The following is a 21,003-nucleotide window of genomic DNA, read 5'->3' as shown; positions in this document are numbered from 1 at the left end:
TTGTTGCTATTGAAGACCACTTTTACTCCATAGTGATATGATAGGAGGCATGGAATTAGTTTGATCTTCTTATATTTGTTGAGGTCTGTCTTGTGATCAATTATATGGTTGATTTTGGAGAAGGTACCATGAGGTGCTGAGAAAAAGGTATATTCTTTTGCTTTAGGATAGAATGTTCTATATATATATATATATATATATATATATATATCTGTTAAATCTAATTGGTGCAAAGCTTCAATTAGTTTCACTGTGTCCCTGTTCAGTTTCTGTTTTCCTGATCCGTCCATTGAGGAAAGTGCAGTGTTGAAGTCACCCACAATTATTGTGTTAGGTGCAATGTATGCTTTGATCTTCAATAAAGTTTCTTTTATGAATGAGGGTGCCCTTGCATTTGGAACATACATGTTCAGGATTGAGAGTTCTTCTTGTTGTATTTTTCCTTTGACCAGCAAGAAGTGTCCCTCAGAGTCTCTTTTGATGACTTTGGGTTGAAAGTCAATTTTATCTGATATTAGAATGCTTCCTCCAGCTTGTTTCCTGAGACCATTTGCTTGTAAAATTATCTTCCAGCCTTTTACTCTAAGGTAGTGTTTGTCTTTGACCCTGTGGTGTGTGTCCTCTATGCAGCAAAATGTAGGGTCCTGTTTACATATCCAGTCGGTTAGTCTATGTCTTTTTATTGGGACATTGAGTCCATTGATGGTAAGAGATATTAAGGAATAGTGATTATTACTTCCTGTCATTTTTGATGTTATTTTTTAAATTTGATTGGTTAACTTCTTTTGGGTTTGATGAAAGAAGGTTACTATCTTGCTTTTTCCAGGGTGCAGTTTCCCTCCTTGTATTGGTGTTTTCCTCCTATTTTCCTTTGTAGGGCTGGGTTTGTGGATAGATATTGGGTAAACTTGGTTTTGTCATGGAATATCTTAGTTTCTCCATCTATGGTGATTGAGAGTTTTGCTGGGCATAGTAGTTTTGGCTGGCATTTGTGTTCTCTTAGAGTCTGCATGAGATCTGCCCAGGATCTTCTAGCTTTCATAGTCTCAGGTGAAAAGTCTGCTGTGATTCTGATAGGTCTTTCTTTATATGTTACTTGGCCTTTTTCTCTTACTGCCTTTAATTTTCTTTCTTTGTTTAGTACATTTGGGGTTTTGATTATTATGTGCTGGGAGGTATTTCTGTTCTGGTCCAGTCTGTTTAGAGTTCTGTAGGCTTCTTGTATATTCACGGGCATCTCTCTCTTTAGGTTAGGGAAGTTTTCTTCCATAATTTTATTGAAGATATTTGCTGGCCCTTTAAGTTGTAAATCTTCACTCCCATCTATGCCTATAATCTTTAGGTTTGGTCTTCTCATTGTGTCCTCGATTTCCTGGATATTTTGGGTTACAAGCTTTTTGCATTTTGCATTTTCTTTAACTGTTAAGTCCATGGTTTCTATGGTATCTTCAGCATCTGAGATTATTTCTTCTATCTCTTGTATTCTGTTGTTGATATTTGCATCTATGTCCCCTGATTTCTTCCCAAGGTTTTCTATCTCCAAAGTTGTCTCCCTTTGAGTTTTCTTAGTTGTTTCTACTTCTGATTTTATATCCTCGATGGTTTTGCTTTGCTCCTTCACTTGCTTGTTTGTGCTTTCCTGTAATTCTTTAAGAGATTTTTGTGTTTCCTCTTTCATGACCTCTGCCTGTTGACCAAAGTTCTCCTGTATTTCTTTAAGTGATTTTTGTGTTTCTTCCTTATTGGCTTTTGTTTTCTCCTGAATTTCTTTCAATGATTTTTGTTTTTCCCTTCCAAGGCCTTCTAACTTTTGATCCATTTTCTCCTGAATTTCTTTAAGTATGTCCTTCATGTGTTCCTCCATCATCATGACCAGTGGTTTTAAATCCAAATCTTGTTTTTCTGGTGTGATGGGGTATCCAGGACATGCTGTGAAGAGAGAATTGGGTTCAGATGCTGCCATATTGCCTTGATTTCTCTTAGTGACATTCCTGTGTTTGCATTTTTCCATCTAGTTCTCACTGGTGTTAGTTGGTCTTGTCAATACTGGACTCACCAGTGCAAGCTGCCTCTTCCCAGGTGGCCTCTGGTACACAGCTGACCTCCTGCACTGCCTTGAGACAGGGTGCTGTTGCTCAGGCTGTTCAGATCCTGAAGCAGACACCTGAAGGCTCCCACTGGGGTCTGCTGGACTCACCAGAGCACACTGACTCCTCCCAGCCGAACTCCCAGGTGCCCCTCTGGCCTCCTGCAGAACATGGAGATGTTTTGTTGCAGCCCAGGCTGTTCTGGATCCCAAACGGGAGATCTGAAGGCTCCTGCCTGAGGCCTCAGGACTGGAACCTAAGATCAGGGCTGCTGGAGCATGCTGTGTGCTCCCAATCTGCCTCTGGGTTCACACCAGGCTTCTTGCACTTCCTGGAGACCGAGTGCTGTGGCCCAGGCTATTCTGAATGCTCCCGCTGGGGCCTGGTGGACTCACCAGAGCACACTGACTTCCCCAGCCGGCCTCCCAGGGGCCCCTCTGGCCTCTTGCAGGACCTGGAGATGTGGTGTTGCAGCCCAGCCTGTTCTGGATCCCGAAGCAGAGATTTACTTAGTACTTTCTTTAGTGCAGCTTATGACTAAATAACTAATACTAAGTGTTAAAATTTCGACTAAAATAAAATCTATATGAGTACAGAAGGTGAAGCACAAAAAATGAGGTGAAGGTAAAACCATATGCAAGCATGCAGTTAACTTCAAAGGAGTGGAAATTCTAAGCAAAGATTTATTAGAAAGGACATTGCAGTGTTTTGAGATTTTATGATTTTAGATCAAAGGTTTTACCAATAATTAATAAAAATCTACCTTTACAAATGCTAATGTACATTTCTAATATTTGTAGGATTGTCAAGAATTAATTCCTCTTATGACTTCTAAAATATCTAGCACCTGAGATTTCTAAGTAAAATATGATAATATCTTTCCTTCTGGCATAATTTGAATAAAGTATATCATATTTCTATCATTTAATGTAAAACATCACAAAGTTATGCTTTTCTGCCTTTTTGTAAGTATCCATAGATTTACTTGAAGTTCAAGTTCATTTTCAAAGAGCTGTTACAATTGTCTCTTCATTACTTTCTTCACTACATTGATCACTTCCTTATTTCTCAGACTATAAATAAATGGGTTTAATAAAGGAATTATTAGAGCATAAAAATAGCAACCGGTATGTCTTTATACTCTTCATTAATTGAACATGGTCAAATATACACATAGAGGAGAGACACATAGAATATTGACACAGATAGAAAGTGGGATGCACAGGTAGATAAAGCTTTGCTTCTTCCCTATCTAGACTTCATTGTGAATATAGTAAAAAGAATGTAGAAATAAGAAATGAGAATTAGAGTTATGGTAAAAGTTTGAAGTGAATGAGATAAGATGAGTACTATTAGTTCATTGATATAAGGGTCTATACATGTGAGTTTGTAGAGTGGAAGTATATCACAATAGAAGTGCTTGATTACGTGAGACCTGCAGAATGTGAACCTGAACAAGAACCCTATGTGAGTCATGCAATGTATGTGTCCTGCTATGTAGGTTCCTGTGGTCATCTGAAGGCAGAGCTTCTTGGACATCATGCTGTGGTACTGCAGTGGGTTGCATATGGCCACATAGTGGTCATAGGCCAAGAGAAAGTAAAACTGTGCCATGCACTCATGGAGAGAAATCCTCCTGTCCACAGAAAAGAAGTTTTCTAGCATCTTGGGAGTGATGGCAGGAGTCCATGAGAGCCAGGTTTTCCAGAAAGATGTACATGGGTGTGTGGAGATGAGGCTCCATGTAGATCAAGAACACCAGCCCAAGATTTCCTACCATGGTGATGAGATAGATGGCAGAGAATGCCAGGAACAGAAATATCTTCAGGTCTGGGTGATCTGAGAATCCTATGAGGATGAACTCTGTTGTCAAGGAGTAGTTGTTTTCGGTCATCTTCATTTCTCTGTTGATAAGTGATAAGGATATCAGATTGCGACTATGGTCTAATTATTTGTCACTTTGCTTTGTATAGGAGACAGGGTATTTCTTATCCAAACATTACCTACTGTCATTGCAAAGACATTCTTGTATTTTGCAATTATTTTTCCTAAAAGCATTACCATCTTTGACTCTCAAAATTCATTGCACTACTTACTATCTCCAGGGTGCATAAGTAAATTGAAAACATGTTACTTTTCCAAAAACTTATAAAGAGTTAAAAAATTTAAGTTACTCAGATTTGGTTCTGTGTTTCATTTGTTTTATTTTTTTCTCTGTTACTCTCCCTTCCTCCCAAAATTTTAAAATCAGTTATCTTCCAAATGTGACAAAATTATTTTCAACTCTTTCCCAGATTAAAGATATTTAAAAATGTGTGAGAACATTTTACATGTGAAACTGTTTAACCAAATTTTAACTCAATTTCTTAGACCACACTAGTATCATATTCTGAATAATGAGGCATATCACCGTCAAGCACCAAGATACACAATTTCTTCTGCATAATTTCATAACTTATCCTTTTTTCTAATATATGACTCAATAATTTTAAGTGTACTTAAAGTATTTTGAAGCATATTGCTGCAGAATTCTGAAGGTTATGATTTAAAAGAAGAAATTCTTCCAACTCCAGCTTCTGTCAGTTATCTTAGCCAGATGATCATATTATCTATATTTTAATAATGAATACAAGTGACAGCTTTCCTTTGCTCACAGCATTATTACCTTTAAGAAGTGTTTTGATGATGCTGTTATCTTGAAATAGTATGATATCTGGCTTTTACAATCAAGGAACTGGCAAAGAACTGAAGGAGGGGAAAGGATATGACCAATTTATATTGTATGGGAAGAAATGTAAATAAAGAAATAAGTTCTTTTAATAAAAAAAATCTAAAAGGGAATTGTTCAAAATCTTCCCTTGTGAAATAAGAATATTTATTCTTATGCTTCTTTAGAATATTGTGATTGTCTACATTATACTATAATAGATAAAATCTAATAAATAATTTTTCTTCTTAATCTTTTTTCTAATGATTATTCATAAAAACCTTTTAAATGTTAAAAAAATATTGGAACTCCAGTTTCTTTCCTCTTATCAGTGGTACATTAGGACATACTACCAAAGCCAATTGTTCTAATTTGATTGACTTAATGAGTTTCCATTTCCATAACCAGAACATCCAAAAACTGGTGGAAATTTCTTTCTTTCTTTCTTTCTTTCTTTCTTTCTTTCTTTCTTTCTTTCTTTCTTTCTTTCTTTCTTTCTTTCTTTTTCTTTTCTTTTCTTTTTTTTTTTTTTTTTTTTTTTTGGTTTTTCGAGACAGGGTTTCTCTGTGTAGTCCTGCCTGTCCTGGAACTCACTCTGTAGACCAGACTGGCCTTGAACTCAGAAATCTGCCTGCCTTTGCCTCCCAAGTGCTGGGATTACAGGTGTGTGCCACCACGCCCAGATTGGAAATTCCTTTCTTCTTCCTTTTTTTTTTCTGGATATATTTTTTATTTACATTTCAAATGATTTCCCCATTTGTAGCCCCCCACTCCCCGAAAGTCCCATAAGCCCCCTTCCCTCCCCCTGTTCTCCCACCCAGCCGTTCCCACTTCCCTGTTCTGGTTTTGCCCTATACTGCTTCACTGAGTCTTTCCAGAACAAGGGGACACTCCTCCGTTCTTCTTGTACCTCATTTGATGTGTGGATTATGTTTTGGGTATTCCAGTTTTCTAGGTTAATATCCACTTATTAGTGAGTGCATACCATAATTGATCTTTTGAGACTGGGTTAACTCACTTAGTATGATGTTCTCCGGCTCCATCCATTTGCCTAAGAATTTCATGAATTCATTGTTTCTAATGGCTGAATAGTACTCCATTGTGTAGATATACCACAATTTTTGCATCCACTCTTCTGTTGAGGGATACCTGGGTTCTTTCCAGCTTCTGGCTATTATAAATAGGGCTACTATGAACATAGTGGAGCATGTAGCCTTATTACATGCTGGGGAATCCTCTGGGTATATGCCCAGGAGTGGTATAGCAGGATATTCCAGAAGTGAGGTGCCCAGTTTTCTGAAGAACCACCAGACTGATTTCCAGAGTGGTTGTACCAATTTGCAACACCACCAGCAGTGGAGGAGTGTTCCTCTTTCTCCACATCCTCGCCAACACCTGCTGTCTCCTGAATTTTTATTCTTAGCCATTCTGACTGGTGTAAGGTGAAATCTCAGGGTTGTTCTGATTTGCATTTCCCTGATGACTAAGGATGTTGAACATTTTTTAAGATGTTTCTCTGCCATCCGAAGTTCTTCAGATGAGAATTCTTTAACTCTGTACCGCATTTTTTAATAGGGTTATTTGGTTTTCTGGGATCTAACTTCTTTAGTTCTTTGTATATATTGGATATTAGCCCTCTATCTGATGTAGGGTTGGTGAAGATCTTTTCCCAATTTGTTGGTTGCTGATTTGTCCTTTTGATGGTATCCTTTGCCTTACAGAAACTTTGTAATTTTATGAGGTCCCATTTGATCTTAGAGCATACGCTATTGGTGATCTGTTCAGAAACTTTCCCCTTATACCAATGTCCTCAAGGGTCTTCCAAGTTTCTTTTCTATTAGCTTCAGAGTGTCTGGCTTTATGTGGAGGTCCTTGATCCATTTGGAGTTGAGCTTAGTACAAGGAAACAAGGATTGATCAATTCGCATTCTTCTGCATGCTGACCTCCAGTTGAATCAGCACCATTTGTTGAAAAGGCTATCTTTTTTTCCATTGGATGTTTTCATCCACTTTGTCGGGGATCAAGTGGCCATAGGTGTGTGGGTTCATTTCTGGATCTTCAATCCTGTTCCATTGATCTGCCTGCCTGTCACTGAACCAATACCATGCAGTTTTTAACACTATTGATCTGTAGTATTTCTTGAGGTCAGGGATACTGATTCCCCCAGAATTTCTTTTGTTGTTGAGAATAGTTTTAGCTATCCTGGTTTTTTTGTTATTCCAGATGAATTTGAGAATTGCTTTTCTAACTCTGTGAAGAATTGAGTTGGGATTTTAGTGGAAATTGCGTTGAATCTGCATATTGCTTTTGGCAAAATGGCCATTTTAACTATATTAATCCTGCCGATCCATGCGCATGGGAGGTTTTTCCAATTTTTGAGGTGTTCTTTGATTTCCTTCTTCAGAGTCTTGAAGTTCTTGTCATACAGATCTTTCACATGTTTGGTAAGAGTCAACCCAAGGTACTTTATACTGTTTGTGGCTATTGTGAAGGGTGTCATTTCCCTAATTTCTTTCTCAGCCTGCTTATCCTTTGAGTATAGGAAGGCTACTGGTTTGCTTGAGATGATTTTATAACCAGCCACTTTGCTGAAGTTGTTTGTCAGCTGTAGGAGTTCTCTAGTGGAATTTTTTGGGTCACATACGTAGACTATCATATCATCTGCAAATAATGATAGTTTGACTTCTTCCTTTCCAATTTGTATCCCTTTGACCTCCTTATGTTGTCTAATTGCCCGAGCTAGTACCTCAAGTACAATATTGAAAAGATAAGGAGAAAGGGAACAGCCCTGTCTAGTCCCTGATTTTAGTGGGATTGCTTCAAGTTTCTCTCCATTTAGTTTGATGCTGGCTACCGGTTTGCTGTATATTGCTTTTACTATGTTTAGGTATGGGCCTTGAATTCCTGTTCTTTCCAAGACTTTAAGCATGAAAGGATGCTGAATTTTGTCAAATACTTTTTCAGCATCCAATGAAATGGCCATGTGGTTTTTTTTTCTTTGAGTTTGTTTATGTAGTGGATTGCATTGATGGATTTCCGTATATTGAACCAACCCTGCATCCCTGGGATAAAGCCTACTTGATCATGGTGGATGATTGTTTTTATGTGTTCTTGGATTCGGTTGGCAAGAATTTTATTGAGTATTTTTGCATCGATGTTCATAAGGGAAATTGGTCTGAAGTTCTCTTTCTTTGTTGGATCTTTGTGTGGTTTTGGTATCAATGTAATTGTGGCTTCGTAGAAGGAATTGGGTAGTGTTCCTTCTGTTTCTATTGTGTGGAATAGTTTGAAGAATATTGGTGTTAGGTCTTCTTTGAAGGTCAGATAGAATTCTGCACTGAAACCATCTGGTCCTGTGATTTTTTTGGTTGGGAGGTTTTCTATGACCCCTTCTATTTCTTTAGGGGTTATGGGACTGTTTAGATGATCTATTTGGTCCTGATTTGATTTTGGTATTTGGTATTTGTCTAGGAAATTGTCCATTTCCTCCAGATTCTCCAGTTGTGTTGAGTATAGGCTTTTGTAGTAGGATCTGATGATTTTTTGGATTTCCTCAGTTTCTGCTATTATATCCCACTTTTCATTTCTAATTTTGTTAATTTGGATACTTTCTCTGTGCCCTTTGGTCAGTCTGGCTAAGGGTTTATCTATCTTGTTGATTTTCTCAAAGAATCAGCTCCTGGTTTTGTTGATTCTTTGTATGGTTCTCTTTGTTTCCACTTGACTGATTTCAGCCCTGAGTTTGATGATTTCCTGTCTTCTACTTCTACTTCGTGAACTGGCTTCTTTTTGTTCCAGGGCTTTCAGGTGTGTAGTTAAGCTGCTAGTGTATGCTCTCTCCATTTTCTTTTTGAGGCACTCAGGGCTATGAGTTTTCCTCTTAGCACTGCTTTCATTGTGTCACAAAGATTTGGGTATGTTGTGCCTTCATTTTCATTAAATTCTAAAAAGTCTCTGATTTCTTTCTTTTTTCTTCCTTGGCCAATGTATCATTGAGTAGAGTATTGTTCAGCCTCCATGTGTATGTGGGCTTTCTGTTGTTTTTGGTGCTATTGAAAACCACTCTTACTCCATAGTGGTCTTATAGGAGGCATGGGATTAGTGCCATCTTCTTATATTTGTTGAGGTCTGTCTTGTGACCAATTATATGGTCGATTTTGGAGAAGGTACCATGAGGTGCTGAGAAAAAGGTATATTCTTTTGCTTTAGGGTGAAATGTTCTATAAATATTAATCAAATCCAATTGGTCCAAAGCTTCAATTAGTTTTACTGTGTCCCTGTTTAGTTTCTGTTTTCCTGATGGGTTCATTGAGGAGAGTGGAGTGTTGAAGTCACCCACAATTATTGTGTTAGGTGCAATGTGTGTTTTGAGTTTTAGTAAAGTTTCTTTTACGAATGAGGATTCCCTTGCATTTGGCGCATAGATGTTCAGAATTGAAAGTTCTTCTTGGTGGATTTTTCCTTTGACCAGCAAGAAGTGTCCTTTTGTGTCTCTTTTGATGACTTTAGGTTGAAAGTCAATTTTATCTGATATTAGAATGGGTACTGCCGCACGTTTCCTGAGACCATTGGCTTGTAAAATTGTCTTCCAGTCTTTTGCTCTAAGGTACTTCTTGTCTTTAACACTGAGGTGTGTCTCCTGTATGCAGCAAAATGTAGGGTCCTGTTTCCTTATCCAGTCTGTTAGTCTATGTCTTTTAATTAGGGAATTGAGTCCATTGATGTTAGGAGATATTAAGGAATAGTGATTATTACTTCATGTCATTTTTGATGTTATTTTTATATTTGAGTGGTTACCTTCTTTTGGATTTGGTGAAGGAAGGTTACTATCTTTTCCAGGGTGTAGTTTCCCTCCTTGTATTGGAGTTTTCCTATTATTCTTTGCAGAGCTGGGTTTGTGGAAAGATATTGTGTAAATTTTGTTTTGTCATGGAATATCTTGGTTTCTCCATCTATGGTGAATGAGAATTTTGCTGGGTATAGTATTCTTGGCTGACATTTGTGTTCTCTTAGTCTGCATGAGATCTGCCCAGGATCTTCTCGCTTTCATGGTCTCTGGTGAGAAGTCTGGTGTGATTCTGATAGGTATTCCTTTATATGTTACTTGGCCTTTTTCCTCTTACTGCCTTAATATTCTTTCTTTGTTTAGTGCATTTAGGGTTTTGATTATTATGTGATGGGAGGTATTTCTGCTCAGGTCTAGTCTGTTTGGAGTTCTGTAGGCTTCTTATATATTCATGGGCATCCCTTTTTAAGTTGAGAAAGTTTTCTTCCATAATTTTATTGAAGATGTTTGCTGGCCCTTTAAGTTGTAAATCTTCACTCTCATCTATACCTATAATCCTTAGGTTTGCTCTTCTCATTTTATCCTGGATTTCCTGGATGTTCTGGGAGACAAGCTTTTTGCATTTTGCATTTTCTTTGACTGTTGAGTCAATGGTTTTTATGGTATCTTAGGCATCTGAGATTCTTTCTTCCATCTCTTGTATTCTGTTGTTGATATTTGCATCTATGGTCCCTGATTTCTTCTCAAGGTTTTCTATCTCCAAAGTTCTCTCCCTTTGAATTTTCTTAGTTGTTTCTGCTTCTGATTTTTATATCCTGGATGGTTTTGCTTAGCTCCTTCACTTGCTTGTTTGTGTTTTCCTATAATTCTTTAAGAGATTTTTGTGTTTCCTCTTTTATGTCCTCAGCCTTTTGACCAAAGTTCTCCTGTATTTCTTTAAGTGAAAGCCACGGGTAATGTGATCCCCCTTCTAAGAAGGACCAAAGTATCTAAACTTATTACAGGTTGGAGAATCCTCTGGGTATATGCCCAAGAGTGGTATAGCTGGATCCTCCAGTAGGACTAAGTCCAATTTTCTGAGGAACCACCAAACTGATTTCCAGAGAGTGGTTGTACCAGCTTGCAATCCTACCAGCAATGTAGAAGTGTTCCTCTTTCTGCTCATCCTTACCAACACCTGTTGTCACCTGACTTTTGATCTTAACCATTCTGACTGATGTGAAGTAGAATCTCAGGGTTATTTTTATTTGCATTTCCCTGATGACAAAGGATGTTGAACATTTCTTTAGCTGTTTTTCACCCATCTATTATTCCTCGGTTGAGAATTCTTCATTTAGCTTGGTAACCCTTTTTTTTTTTTTTTTTTTTTTTGATAGCATTATTTGGTTCTCCGGAGTCTTTTTTTTTTAATCTTCTTTTAATTTTTTATTAAATATATTCTTTATTTACATTTCAAATGTTGTCCCCTGCCCTGTTCTCTCCCCTCGCCGAAAACTCCCTAACCCATCCCCCCTCCTTCTGCTCACCAGTCTACCCACTCCTGCTTCCCTGTCCTGCCATTCCCCTCTCCTGGGGCATCTAGTCTTCTCAGTACCAAGGGTTTGATGTCCAACAAGACCATCTTCTGCTGCATATGTATCTGGAGCCATGGGTCCCTCCAAGTGTACTCTTTGGTTGATGGTTTACTCCCTGGGAGCTCTGGGGATACTGGGTGGTTCAAATTGTTGTTTCTCATATGGCACTTCAGACCCCTTCAGCTCCTTGGGTTCTTTTTCTAGATACTCCATTGGGGACCCTGTGCTCAGTTCACCTGTTGACTGAAAGCGTCTCCCTCTGTATTTGTCAGGCACTGGCAGAGCCTCCCAGGGGACAGCTATATCAGGCACCTGTCAGCAAGCACTAGTTTGCATCCACACTAGTGTCTGGGTTTTGTAACTGTATATGGGATTGATCTCTAGGAGAGGCAGTCTCTTGATGATCTTTTCCTTAGTCTATGCTCCACACTTTGTGTCTGTATCTATTCCTTTGGGTATTTTGTTCTTGAGTTCTATGTATATATTGGATATTAGCCCTCTATTGGATGCAGGGTTGATAATGTTCTTTTCCCAATTTGTTGGTTGCCATTTTGTCCTATTGCTAGTGTTCTTTGTCTTACAGATGCTTTGTAATTTTATGGGGTCCCATTTGTCAATTCACGATCTTAGAGCATAAGCTATTGGTGTTCTGTTCAGGAAATTTTCTCCTGTGCCCATGAGCTCAAAGCTCTTCCCCAATTTCTTTTCTATTAGTTTCACTGTATTTGGTTTTATGTGGAAGTTGTTGGTCTGCTTGCAGTTGAACTTTGTACAAAAAGATAAGCATTATTAATTGAAAAGACTATCTTTTATCTACTAGATGGTTTTAGCTCCTTTATCAAAAGTGAACATAAGTGTGTGGTTTCATTTCTTGGTCTTCAATTCTTTTCCATTGCTCTACCTGCCTGTCATTGTACCAAAACCATGCAGTTTCTTTCACTATTGTTCTGTAGTAAAGCTTGAGGTCCAAGATGCTGATTCCCCTAGAAGTTCTTCTATTTATGAGAATAGTTTTCACTATTTTAGGTTTTTTTGTTATTCCAGATGAATTTGAGAATTGCTCTTTCTAACTCTATGAAGAATTGAGTTGGAATATTGATGGGGATTGCATTGAATCTGTAGATTGCTTTCAGCAAGATGGCTGTTTTTGCTATATTAATCCTGCCAATCCATGATCATGGAAGATCTTTCCCTCTTCTGAGGTCTTTTTCGATTTCTTTCTTCAGAGACTTGACGTTCTTGTCATATACATCTTTCGCTTGTTTGGTTAGAGTCATACCAAGTTACTTTATACTATTGTCACTATTGTGAATGGTGTTGGTACCATAATTTCTTTCTCAGCTTATTTATCCTTAAAGTATAGGAAGGCTACTGATTTGTTTAAGTTAACTTCATATCCAGTTATCTTCTTCAACTTTGCTGAAGTTGTAAGAGTTCTCTGGTGGAGTTTTTGGGGTCACTTAAATATATTATCATATTGTCTTCAAAGAGTGATAGTTTGAATCCTTCCTTTCTAATTTGTATCCTTTTGACCTTCTTTTATTGTCTAATTGAGCTAGCTAGACCTTCAAGCACTATATTGAATAGATAGGGAGAGAGAAGAAAGCCTTGTCTAGTCCCTGATTTTAATGGGATTTCTTCAAGTTTCTCTCCATTTAGTTTGATGTTGGCTACTTGTTTGCTGTATATTGCTTTTTACTGTGTTTAGGTATGGGCTTTGAATTCCTGATCTTTCCAAGACTTAACATGAAGGGATGCTGAATTTTGAGTTTGTTTATGTTGTGGATTACATTGATGGATTTCCATATATTGAACCATTCCTGCATCACTGGGACAAAGACTACTTGATCATGTTGGATGATTGTTTTGATGTGTTCTTGGATTAGGTTGGCAAGAATTTTATTAGGCATTTTTGCCTTTTGCCATATGGTTATCTCTGGAGTTATCTGGTATTGCTGTTTCTGATGCGTCTGGTCCCCTTTGCAAGCCTGTGTGTCAGTATTCCTGGGAGACCAGATCTCTCTGGGAGAAATTTAGGTATGGAGAGCTGTAGCACAGAGTCAGCTCTGGGGTGCAGACAGAAACCAGAAGTATCTTGTCCCTGGCTGATTCTTGGTTCCTGTGTCCCGATGGCTCTTAGCAGGTCCCTCTTGGGCCAGAAATTTGAAGAGAAGAGGTGGTTTTACCTGTCCTCGCAGGTGTTTAGGCACTCTTGGGAGACCAGTTCTTTTCTGGTGGCATTTGTATATGTAGCTCTGTGGCCCAGGATCAGCTCTGGGCAGCTCTGGGAAATCAGAAGACTCCTGTTCCAGGCAGCCCCTTGGTTCCTGTGACCTGAGGGTTCTAGGCAGGTTCCTCTGAGCAGCATTGATAGTCCTATGTGCAATCACAGCCCTTTATGCACTTCTGGATGCCTCTTCCTCCTCTGATGCTATTTGTGTAGGGAGCCCTTTGGCAGAGGATGGTCTCCAGCAGCAGACACCTCTGGATTCCTGTGCCCTCAGGGTTCCAGGCAGGTTCCTGGTGGGTTCCTCTAAGACATATCTTTTGGTTTGTTTGTTTGTTTGTTTTGAGACAGGGTTTCTCTGTGTAGCCCTCCCTGGCTGTCCTGGAACTCACTCTGTAGACCACACTGGCCTTGAACTCAGAAATCCACCTGCCTCTGCCTCTCAAGTGCTATGATTAAAGGCATGTGCCACCACTGCCCTGCAAGAACTAACTTTAAAAAGGAGAGTAGACTGAAGTTTTTCTATATCACCATGCAGTAATGTCATTTGTTACATATTTTTACATAGTCATATAGTGTCCTGATATGTGTTGTTTCACTGGACTCTTATGAATGGATGTATATCCTTCCTATTACTGTGTCTTTTACTTGTAAGTAGTTTAAGTTTCTGTTTCAGCTACATATATTGGGCCAGATATTCACCTATCTTTGCTTTTTGATCAAATCTTATAGTAAAAATATAGAAAATCTTATAGTAAATGACTTACATTAACAATAATTTCTGTTACTAACTTGTTTGAATTCTATCATATTTCAAGGTTATTGGCTTTAAAATTATATTTACGCATTATATTATACTTTTACTTACTGAAAAATATTTCATTACTTCAGATTTTTTGTAATGTTGCCTAATTTGTTTATGTTGATTTTTATATTATGCATTAATTATTCTTATTTACATTCCTCCTTCCAACCCTATATTTGTGATGCTACTTCGGCTTCTCTGGTTTAAATTATGTTGACTGTAACTAGTAGTTATGTGAAAATCAAGGAGCTTATTCTACTTAATGTTTTTCCTTTCTTTTCTATATGACTCATTTCTAGCATTTATTAAATTTATTATTATTTATCACATTGGATTTATGTGGAAGATATACAGATAACCCAGAGTTCAGTATACGTTTCATCCAAGGTCCTATAATGTGTCCATTCTACATGATTAAGGGATGCTTATTAAAATTAAGATGTTAAACTAACATCAATTTGTACTATTTTTTTAAATAATGTTTTTCTTTTTCCAATATATACTATTAAGTATAAATTTTATTCTGGAACCCAGCAGCTTTTGAATTAATTTTATATTTTGTCCACAACGCAAATCAGGATGCTAATTTTTATTTATTTGTCAATTCAGACTACTTCTACAAAGCTACAATGCTTTGGATTCTTCTTGTCATCCAAGAACCTTAACCAAAAACACTCATAATTTTGGCTTATTGGCTTTTGACTATTATGTTCATTGGTTTTTACTATGATATATTTGTTTTAGGAAATTTTGGAAAAGCATTATAGAATTTAATTACTCTACTTATTCTATCACATCAGAGTGTACTTGCATCAATATGACTTGCTGGTGTTGACAACCTGGGAGTTCATATGTGCAGTTATTCTGTTGCATACTATTTCCTTGTATTTATCCATTGCATATTTTTTATTTTCTATATTCTTTGTTTATATTCCAAATGATCTTCCCCTTCCAGGTTTCCCCCTCCCCATAAGTCCCATAGCCCTCTTTGCTCCGCACATTCTCCAATCAACCGCCTCCCTCCTCCCTGTCCTGTTACTCTGGTACTACTCCCCTACATTGCTGGATTAAGCCTTTCCAGGACAAGGGACCTCTCCTTCCTTCTTCTTGGGAATCATTTGATAGGCTAATTGTGTCTTGGGTATTCAGAGCTTCTGAGCTAATATACACTTATCAGTGACTGCATTCCATGTGTGTTCTTTTGTGATTGGGTTACCTCACTTAGGATGATATTTTTCCAGTTCCAACCATTTGCCTAAGAATTTCATGAATTCATTGCTTTTAATTGCTGAGTAGTATTGCATTGTGTAAATATACCACATTTTCTGTATCCATTCCTCCATTGAGGGACATCTGGGTTCTTTCCAGCTTCTGGCTATTACAAATAAGGCTGCTATGAATATAGTGGAGCATGTGTCCTTATTGCATGCTGGGTAATTCTCTGGGTATATGCCCAGGAATGGTATAGCAGGGTTTTCCAGAAGTGTCATGCTCAGTTTTCTGAGGAATCGCCAGACTGATTTCCAGAGTGATTGTACCAACTTGCATTCCCAGCAGCAGTGGAGGAGTGTTCCTCTTTCTCAACACCTACTGTCTCCTGAGTTTTTAACCTTAGCCATTCTAACTGGTATGAGGTGAAATCTCAGTGTTGTTTTGATTTGTGTTTCCCTAATGGCTAATGATGTTGAACATTTCTTAAGGTGCTTCTCAGCCATTCGAAGTTCTTCAGGTGAAAATTCTTTGTTTAGCTCTGTACCCCATTTTTAATAGGGTTATTTGGCTCCGTGGAGTCTAACTTCTTGAGTTCTTTGTATATAATGGATATTAGCCCTCTGTCGGATGTAGGGTTGGTGAAGATCTTTTCCCAGTTTGTTGGTTTCCCTTTTGTCCTTTTGAAAGTGTCCTTTGCTTTACAGAAACTTTGTAATTTTATGAGGTCCCATTTGTCAATTCTTGATCTTAGAGCATAAGCTATTGGTATTCTGTTCAGGAACTTTCCCCCTGTGCCCATGTCCTCAAGGGTCTTCCCCAGATTCTTTTCTATTAATTTCAGTGTGTCTGGTTTTATGTGGAGGTCCTTGATCCACTTGGAGTTACTGTAATTATTTTATCCCAAATTCTGTCACCTCTTCTGGTCCCCAGTCTCAGGGTTCTTCCTCCCATTCTCTCTTCTCTTTGCCTATGAAGGCATGGCTACTCTGTATTCCCCCCACCCTGGGTCATCAGGTCTCTACAGAATTAGATGCATCCTCTCCCTCTGCTACATACATGTCAAGGGTCTCAATCCTGCCAGTTTATGCTCTGGTTGGGGGATTAGTCTCTCCAAGCTCCCTAGGTTCCAGCTTAATTGACATTGTTGGTCTTTCTGTGAGATTGTCATCCACTTCAGTTCCTTCAATAGTTTACCTTACCCTTCTATAGGGGTCCCTGACCTCCATCTAATGGTTGGCTATAGGTATCTGCCTGTCTTAGTCAGCTCCTGGCTAGAGCCTCTCAGAGGATAGCTATGCTAGGCTCCTGTCTGCAAGCACAGTATAGCATCAGCAATAGTGTCAGAGATTGCTGCCTGCTCATGGAATGAACCCCCAGTTGGGCCTGACAGTGGTTGGCTATTCCTTTAAATTGTGCTCCATTTTCATCTCTGCATTTCTTTTAGACATGAGCAACTTTGTGTTGAACATTTTGTAGGTGGGCTGATGTTTCTATCCCTCCATGGGATATCCTGTCTGGTTACTGGAGGCGTTCTATTCAGGTTCCCTATCCCAGATGTTCGTGTTTTGGTTAAGGTCACTTGCATTAAGTCCTGGGAATCTCTTCCATCCCAGGCCTCCGGGACTTCCTAGGTATTCCCCACACAATCCTGCTCACCCCCAGTAGCTGCATATTCATTCATTTCCATTCATTCTCCTGGCCCTCTGAGTCTCTCTCCAAGTCTTTCCCCATACATGATGTTGATCTCCTATTCCCCTCCTCTCTCCTACCTCTTTACCTTCCTCTTCCTCTCCTGACTATTTTGTTCCACTTCCTAAGTGAGACTGAAACATCCTCACTTGGGCCTCCCTTCTTGTTGAATTTCTTTGGGTCTGTGCAGTGTATCATGTGCATTCTATAATTTTTGGGTAATATCCACTTATTAGTGAGTATATACTATGCATACACTTTTGGGTCTGAGTTACCTCACTCAGGATACTATTTTCTAGTTCTATCCATCTGCCTACAGAATTTATGATGCCCTCGTTTTTAATAGGTGAGCCACATTTTCTGTATCCATTCTTGGGTCGAGGGATATCTGGATTGCTTTCAGTTTCTTCATATTAAAAATAAGGCTGCTATGAACAAAGTGGATCATGCATCCTTGTGGTATGGTGGAGTATCTTTTAGGTATATGCCCAAGAACAGTGTAGCTTAGTTCTTCAGATAAAACTATTTTCAATTTTCTGAGAACCTGCCAGACTAATTTACAGAGTGGTTGTACAATCCCACCAGCAATGCAGGCATGTTCTCCTCTCTCTACATCCTCCCCAGCATGTGATGTCCCTTGACATTTTGGTTTTAGCCATTCTGCTTTGTATAAGGTAGACTCTTAAGGTTTTTTGATCCGCATTTTTCTGATGACTAAGGATGTCTTTCTATTGCATCTTTTACAACAATCACTGATTCTTGAAAGGAGAGGGTGCAGTATAGATGTTTTGTTTAGGGCTGAGAATTCTACAGTTTCTTATTCTTTATACTTTGGCTGTTTGGGTATCTCTGTGCTAATCACCATCTATTGATAATAGAAGTTTCTTTATTAGAATTGAGAGGTGCATTAATCTATGGTACAACAATAAGACATTCGGACTTTGTTTAATACTGTATCAATTTATAAAATAATAGTAATCAGTTCTTCCTTAGATCCCTTGATCTTGTATATCCACTGGTTCTTGGCCCAACAATGGTACCAAACAGGTACGGGTTCCTTGTTTGGAAGCAGGCCTTAAATACAATTAGAGAGTGGTCAAAAGAAGATTGAGGCATAAGGTCTATAATTACATGATCATTTAATAAGAAAGGATATAACAATGTGTGGACTTCTCTTAGTGGTTTGTTTTATTTTTCAGCATAAAGAGAGAAAATGTAGACAAGGAGCTTATAACACCACTTTGGAAAAATGTATGGTTCTGTTTTGAGGATTTATACATTAGACATGATTCTCTACATCTAGGGCATGGAATGGACTGGAAAGTACTGAGTAATCTTACTCAGTAATCATACACTCTCAGGAACAAAGTTTCCAGACAGAATTTATCCTATTCAAATAATAATCATGAAAACGTACTTAATCTTAATTGAATTTATCCTATTCAAATAATAATCATGAAAACGTACTTAATCTGAAAAAGAATGCTAAGGCATATGAATATGTGGTATTGATTTTCAAAGTATTAATAATTTCATTATTAAATAATACTTAAAATGTTAATAATATATATAAACTAAATTTTCTAAAGACTAGCATTTATAATTATATAACAGATTTTATGTATTAGATGTACTTCTTTTGAAGCCTCAGCATGTACCTTGTTAAGGAAGTAAAGCTTTAAATTCTTTAAAGAGAATGAAAATAATGACAGAAAGAAGGGAAGAGGAAGAAGAATTTCTGAATGATAACCACCAAGTTTTTGCCTGGAAATTTTAAAAGTCTGGAATATTGAAAAAAAATCACACATAATTATTCAATTAACTACACAATCTTAATCAAAGCATATGCTTTAACATTTAAACATCTAATTATAGTGTAATATTTATTTACTGAAGCTATACTATTGGAAAATCCAATGAGAGTAATTAAAATTAGACATGATAGTTATTAAATTTACACACTTATTTCAGTTATAAAATTATGATGAATAATTAACAAATAATTTGGGAATTGCCTTAGCATACTGTTCAGTAAATACAGTATAGTTATTCAAGACTAATACTTTATATGAACCTCATGTTTATTTTCTTTATTTAATATTAATAAGACCATTCTAATGAACTGAAATTAGTGAACTATAGAAGTGGAAGACTTTTTTAAAATGCTATTCATCTTCATAACTTTATTAACAGCATTTACTACTTCAGTATTTCTCAGGCTGTAAATAAAAGGGTTTAACAAAGGAATTATTATTGTATAAAACACAGCCACTGGTATGTCTTTATTACCTTCATCAACTGGTCTAATATACATGAGAAGGCAGATGTAGAATATTGACACAGAAAAAAAATGGGATGCACAAGTAGAAAGTGCTTTTCCTCTCCCATCCTTGGATTTCATCTTAAAAATAGTGAAAAGAATGCAGAAGTAAGAGACCAAGACCGTGGTGATGGTAAAGACTTGAATTGGCATTGAAAAAATATATATCATTAGTTCATTGATAAATGGGTCTGTACAGGAGAGTCTATATAAAGGAAGAATATCACAGAAGAAATGATCAATGCGATTTGATTTACAGAAAGTTAACCTTAAGAGACACCCTACATGAAGAATGGAAATCAGGTTACTGGCTATAAATGTGCCTATGCTCATCTGAATGGAGAGCTTCTTGGACATCATGGTGTGGTACTGCAGTGGGTTGCATATGGCCACATAGCGGTCATAGGCCATCGCTGCTAAAAGAAAGCAGTCTGCAGTTTCAGCAAGACAGAGAAAATAAAACTGTGCCATGCATTCATAGAGAGAAATCCTTCTGTCCACAGAAAAGAAGTTCTCTAGCATCTTGGGAGTGATGGCACAGGAGCAGCAAGAGTCCATCAGAGCCAGGTTGCCCAGAAAGATGTACATGGGTGTGTGGAGACGAGGTTCCATGTAGATCAAGGCCACCAGCCCAAGATTCCCCACCATGGTGACCACATAGATAGCAGAGAACAGTAAGAACAGAAGGGTCTTCAAGTCTGGGTGATCTGAGAATCCCACCAGGACGAATTGTGTGGTCAAAGAGTGGTTTGTCCTCTCGATTCTCATTTTTCTGCTTAAAAAATTTGTTAAGAAATGTGATATTGAAGACAGAACATGTTTTATTCTCTACCTCTAGTTGCATGAACAGGTATGCCTCTGTTTCATTTACCTTAGCTGTTCTTGAAATATGTCTTGGTATGTTTTTAATATGAGAGGAAACCACACACAGATTGTGCACATGGTTATTGTCTTGAGATATCTGTTGAGCTAACTCTTAAATGTTTCACACAGATTATTGTATAGCTCTATATAAATCTATGGTCAACGTATATGATGTTTTTTTAATTTTTCAATAATGAAACTCTGTTTTGATAGTAGCCTACTTTCCAAAAAGATCAATAAAATGTTTAAAAAGAAATTGTCCTATAAATATGTATTGGCTAATTTATAAAACCTGATAAAATTAGAATGAATTTGAATTTTTTTCTTAAGTACATATTTCAGTTAATATTACTGTGGGTTGTTTTAAATGAAGGTGAAAGTAATTTTTAAGACTGGGTAAAATTGTTTCTGACAGAGTGGAACATGCCTTTAATACCAGGACTTGAGGAGCAGAGGTGATAGTGCAGTTTTAGGCCATTCTGGTCTTCAGAACACATTTCAGGACAGCCAGGGCTCCTGGACCTCCCAAATAGTTTGCATAGGATTATATAATATGATCATTTCCTTTTAAAACAATTCCTTTACTGATTTCAGCATATTTTGGATCTTAGTCTACTTTATCTGACAAATTTCCATAAAAATATCTCTACTCTTAATCTTTCCTGTTTCCTAATATTTCTGTCTGGTTGTCAGTGTTCTGTAGGCATTTTTTTTTTATCATGTGTCTTAGT

The 21,003-nt window shown here is 37.6% G+C and overlaps 1 protein-coding gene and 1 pseudogene across 1 annotated transcript; both read right to left on the bottom strand.

Moving 5' to 3' along the window:
- Positions 1-3,102: 3,102 nt before the first annotated feature.
- On the bottom strand, positions 3,103-3,981 carry LOC127666076 (olfactory receptor 5K3-like; annotated as a pseudogene).
- A 15,235-nt stretch (positions 3,982-19,216) lies between these two features.
- On the bottom strand, positions 19,217-20,176 carry LOC127666088 (olfactory receptor Olfr180-like). Its single transcript, XM_052158808.1, has one exon. The coding sequence runs from the start codon at positions 20,174-20,176 to the stop codon at positions 19,217-19,219; it is 960 nt and encodes a 319-aa protein (XP_052014768.1).
- Positions 20,177-21,003: the final 827 nt, after the last annotated feature.

This window comes from Apodemus sylvaticus, chromosome 15 (genome assembly GCF_947179515.1).
Source record: "Apodemus sylvaticus chromosome 15, mApoSyl1.1, whole genome shotgun sequence".
In the NCBI taxonomy this organism is placed as follows: Eukaryota; Metazoa; Chordata; class Mammalia; order Rodentia; family Muridae; genus Apodemus; species Apodemus sylvaticus.
This window is presented reverse-complemented; position numbering and strand designations above follow the sequence as displayed.

Excerpts from the sequence above, each read along its gene's own strand:
- LOC127666088 (XM_052158808.1), bottom strand. The coding sequence starts at position 20,176 with ATGAGAATCGAGAGGACAAACCACTCTTTGACCACACAATTCGTCCTG.